The sequence below is a fragment of the Mastomys coucha genome, unplaced genomic scaffold, assembly GCF_008632895.1.
Source record: "Mastomys coucha isolate ucsf_1 unplaced genomic scaffold, UCSF_Mcou_1 pScaffold21, whole genome shotgun sequence".
Lineage (NCBI taxonomy): Eukaryota > Metazoa > Chordata > Mammalia > Rodentia > Muridae > Mastomys > Mastomys coucha.
The window spans coordinates 36,617,333-36,621,756 of record NW_022196904.1 but is presented as its reverse complement, the minus strand read 5'-3'; the positions used below and the strand labels follow the sequence as shown (position 1 = coordinate 36,621,756).

Here is a 4,424-nt window from a genome sequence, read left to right as displayed (position 1 = left end):
TGACCGCAAACTCATGGAGATCCGTTTGCTTCTGCCTCCCAAGTGTTGATGGCATGAGCCACCAAACCCGACCTCCTCTTTTCCGAAACGGAGCGGAGAAATGGGGGGGAAAAAATTAAAAAATACATTTCCCTTAATCCTCTGGGGCCAGAGACTCTGGAGGTGGTCGTGCAATCGGCCCATGTGTCTACTGGGAGTTGTAGTTCAACTTTAGCCTTATTGCCCACCCCGCCTTCCCGGCTGGAGCTCAGCCTTGTGGACGTGGCAAGGGGGTCCCGGGCACTCTTCGCGCTCATTGGCTCCGACCCGCAGGCTCTCCTGCGCAGTCATTGGTCAGAGGGCAGCGGCTTCTGGACTGCGGCTGGCCGAGTTTAACTGGAACCTGGCCAAGTTGTGCATCTTTGCGCGAAAGCAGAGTTCAGCGTAGGGAGCGAACCCAGGCCGGGTAACAGAGGTGTGGTGGGGTGAGGGTGGGGTGAAGGTGGGGTGGGTGGAAGGGTGGGGAGCTAGCTATGGAGGGGGTTTCAGGGTGAGGGGCGCCGTCCAGTCTGGGGGCAACACAGAGGAGCCTGCATGATGCTTTCGGCCACCACCATGCCCTGAACTTTGTGTGGGTCGTGCGCCACGTCTCTAACTGAAATACTCCCTTTCTGCTCTGAGACTCTTCTGAAGTTCGGATTCCACGCCCAGAGGTTGTTTTACCTTCAAATTCTCTATTCTATTCTTTTTGCCGACTTTTCCTGAGCCCAAAACTTTTTGCAGCCTGCGCCTACATCGGCCCTGCCCTAGGCAGACTCCCCCACCCCGCCCCCTTCCAAGTTCTCCCACATTATCTCTGGTTCAGATTTTTTTTTTCCAGTCTTACCCCTGACCACTAGTCCTCGCCTCTCCCCAGGAACCGATGATGTGGCGATGGTCGCTTCTGTTGCTTCTCTTACTGCTGAGGCACTGGGCCCTCGGGAAGCCATCCCCTGATGCAGGACCTCATGGCCAGGGTAGGGTGCATCAGGGAACCCCCCTGAGCGAGGCCCCCCACGACGACGCCCACGGGAATTTCCAGTACGACCATGAGGCGTTCCTGGGACGAGACGTGGCCAAGGAATTTGACCAACTCAGCCCAGAGGAAAGCCAGGCCCGACTTGGGTAGGAGAATGTGGGGAGCCGGGCAGAAGTGGGAGGTGGGAAGAAATGAGCTCACTGAAAAGACGAGAGGCAGGAGACTGGACAGAACTGTGGTACTCACCTCCTAGGAAAAGGCAGAGTTAAACCCGAGGCTGTGGGAGACCTGTGTCACCAACACCTGGGTTCCCTCTACTTCAGTCTACCTCATGCCTGTCTGGACATCCCTGTTCTCTCTTCTCAACGGGTCACACCGACTCTCCGTAGAGACTGAAGACATGGGATTTGAGGAAGATGCCAAGCTCAGGGATCAGGTTGAACTGGGATGAATGACACCAACTGGACGGGCTTGCCCCATTTCTAGATGACAGACACAGTCAGCATAGGCCCGGGACAAGAAGGCCACTCGCATATATGTGCTTGTCTATTTTCATGATTATTAGTACTTTGAGATAGAATTTCATTTGTGGTACTAGCTGGTCTGGAATTCACTCTGTAGACCAGACTGGTCCAGAATTCAGAAATCCACCTGCCTCTGCCTCTCAAGTGCTGAGATTAAAGACATGCGACTTTAATGTGGTGGCAATTTCTAATTTTAAACTGGGCAAATAGTAGCAGGGCAGAGCTGGAGAGGGAGGAGCCCCAAATTGATCTGCCCATCTAGGGAAGTGGGCAGGCTGAGCTTGAAAGAGTGGTGGGCCCTGAGATGGCGAGAGGTGGAATTTCAAGGTTAATAGAGACAGTGGCACTTTCGGATTGGGGTAAAGTTAGAGATCGGACTCCCTGTTGACACTTCAGCTCAGTCCATCTAGGGTATGTGCTGCGCTTAGAGGTCGGGGCTAGAGTAGAGGGTGGGGCCTTGGTTTGTGCTAGGGGCTAATCCAAATCTCTAGGATTCCTGTAGAGCTCAGGCTACGTGAGGACGGCGGGCTTTTAGATGGGCCTGGTACTGAGATTAACAGGTGCCGCTCGCTCAGTTCACCTAGCATCTCTACTGCCTTTCCAAGCCTGTGCACCCGCGTCTCTGAGGGGCGTGGCTAGGGGGCAAGGGATGCAGTCAGGGTTGGCAAAGACTTAGGGTGAAACCTGTCAATGGTAATGCTCCTCCTGGTCTGGTACTGGCTCACAGTTTTAATCCCAGGACTTGGAAGGCAGAAGCAGGCTGACCTCTGTGAGTTCAGGACCAGTCTGGTCTACAGAGTAAATTTCAGGCTAAACAGGAATACATAATGAGACCCCCTCTCTCAAACAAACAAACAAACATCCTCCAATATTCCGCTAACTACTACCATACAGAAAACAGATAGTTCCTCTCCTGGGTTCATTGGGAGTCCCACCCCAGCTTGCTCGAAAACCTTGGGCGACATTTTTCTTCCTTATTTATCTATCTTTATTTCTAAATAATCGTTTCATTTTAAGTACATGGATGTTTTGCCTGCATGCACATGTATGTGTACCACACGAATGCCTGGTGCTGTGGATCACCTGGAACTGGAATTACAGGCAGTTGTGAGCTTCCATGTGGATGCTGGAATTGAACCTGGGTACCCTAAAGGATCACCCAGCATTCCTAACTGTAGAGCCGTTTCTCCAGCCTCCTAATTTTTCTTTTCTTTTTTCCTTTTTGAGACAGTTTGTCTAAATAGTCCTTGCTGTCTTAGAGACTAGGTTGGCCTTGAACTCATAGCCTGCCTCTACATCCTAAGTGCTGGGATTAAAGGCTTGCACAACCATGCTCTGCTCTTTTTTTTTTTTTTTAATTAAAAAAGATTTATTTAAGCCGGGCGGTGGTGGCACACACCTTTAATCCCAGCACTTGGGAGGCAGGGGCAGGTGGATTTCTGAGTTCGAGGCCAGCCTGGTCTACAGAGTGAGTCCCAGGACAGCCAGGGCTATACAGAGAAACCCTGTCTCGAAAAATCAAAAAAAAAATATTTTTTTTTCTTTATATGAATGTGGGTATTTTTCATGTGTGTACATTGACCATTAACATATCTTATGCCCACAGAGACCAAAAGAGGATTCCTGCAACCAGAGTTACAGATGCTTGTGATCTGCCTTGTGGGTCTCGTGGGAATCAAACCCAGGTCCCTACAAGAGCAGCCAGAGTTCTTATCCGCTGAGCCATCACTTTTTGTCTTATATCGGTGCAAGGGTGACTCTATAACACAGGGAGAGGCCCGGGTGGGCGGGGTCAGGATTGAGATTGACTGCATCTCTACTCTAGGGGCAGGGCCTCTCCTTGGGCAGGGCCAAAGACTGACATTCATTCCCCTCGCAGGCGGATCGTAGACCGTATGGACCTTGCTGGGGACAGCGACGGCTGGGTGTCCTTAGCTGAGCTCCGCGCGTGGATCGCGCACACGCAGCAGCGGCATATCCGTGACTCGGTGAGCGCAGCCTGGCACACCTACGACACGGACCGCGACGGGCGCGTGGGTTGGGAGGAGTTGCGCAATGCCACCTATGGCCATTATGAGCCCGGTATGCCCACCTCGCCTTTGCCCTTTGACCTCGCTTTTAGGATCTTATCCCTGATACCTCCCTTCCATTTCAAATGTCATTTGCTCTTTCTTCTGAAATCCAACCTATGTGGCAAGTTGACTGGAGACTTCAGATCCCTGACAGGAACACTTAATGTTTAACCCTGTTATCCAGACCCCTACGAAGCGCTGGTGTCTTAGCTAGGGTCACTATTGCTATGATGAACCACAGTAACCAAAAGCAAGTTGGGGAGGAAAGGGTTGATTTGGTTTATGCTTCTACATCTATGGTCGTCACTGAAGAATTCCCTATAGCACTGGTTCTCAGCCAGTAGGTTACAACTTCTTGTGGGTTACATATCAGATATGCTATGTATCAGATAGTTACATTACGAGTCATAACAGTAGCAAAATTATAGTTATGAATAGCAACAAAATAATTTTATGGGGGTCACCAGAACATGAGGGACTGTATTAGAGAGTAGCAGCATTAGGGCGGTTGACCACTGCTCTCTCTATATAGCCTTGCTTATAGCCCAGTCTTTTTTTGTTTTGGTTTCTTTTTTTTGTTTTTTGTTTTATTTGTTTGTTTGTTTTTGAGACAGGGTTTCTCTGTGTATCCCTGGCTGTCCTGGAACTCACTCTGTAGACCAGGCTGGCCTCGAACTCAGAAATCCGCCTGCCTCTGCCTCCCAAGTGCTGGGATTAAAGGCATGCGCCACCACCGCCCCGGCTATAGCCCAGTCTTATGGAAGCATTTTCTCAGTTGGGATTCCCTCCTCTCAGATGACTCTGCCCTGTGGTTAGCAGTCTTCCTCAGTC

At 50.8% G+C, this 4,424-nt stretch overlaps 1 protein-coding gene across 3 annotated transcripts in view; it reads left to right on the top strand.

The window, feature by feature from the left end:
* The first annotated feature begins 316 nt into the window (after positions 1-316).
* Positions 317-4,424, top strand: part of Rcn3 (reticulocalbin 3) — a 9,296-nt gene continuing 5,188 nt past the window's right edge. Inside the window, exons 1-4 of one of the 3 annotated variants that reach the window (XM_031386533.1) lie at positions 432-454; positions 661-692; positions 896-1,143; positions 3,401-3,603. In XM_031386533.1, the coding sequence (XP_031242393.1) occupies positions 902-1,143; positions 3,401-3,603 (445 nt within the window). In that variant the 5' untranslated portion in view covers positions 432-454; positions 661-692; positions 896-901. Of the gene's footprint in view, positions 455-660; positions 693-895; positions 1,144-3,400; positions 3,604-4,424 lie in introns of all 3 variants that reach the window. The other 2 variants (XM_031386531.1, XM_031386532.1) reach the window with 2 other exon arrangements.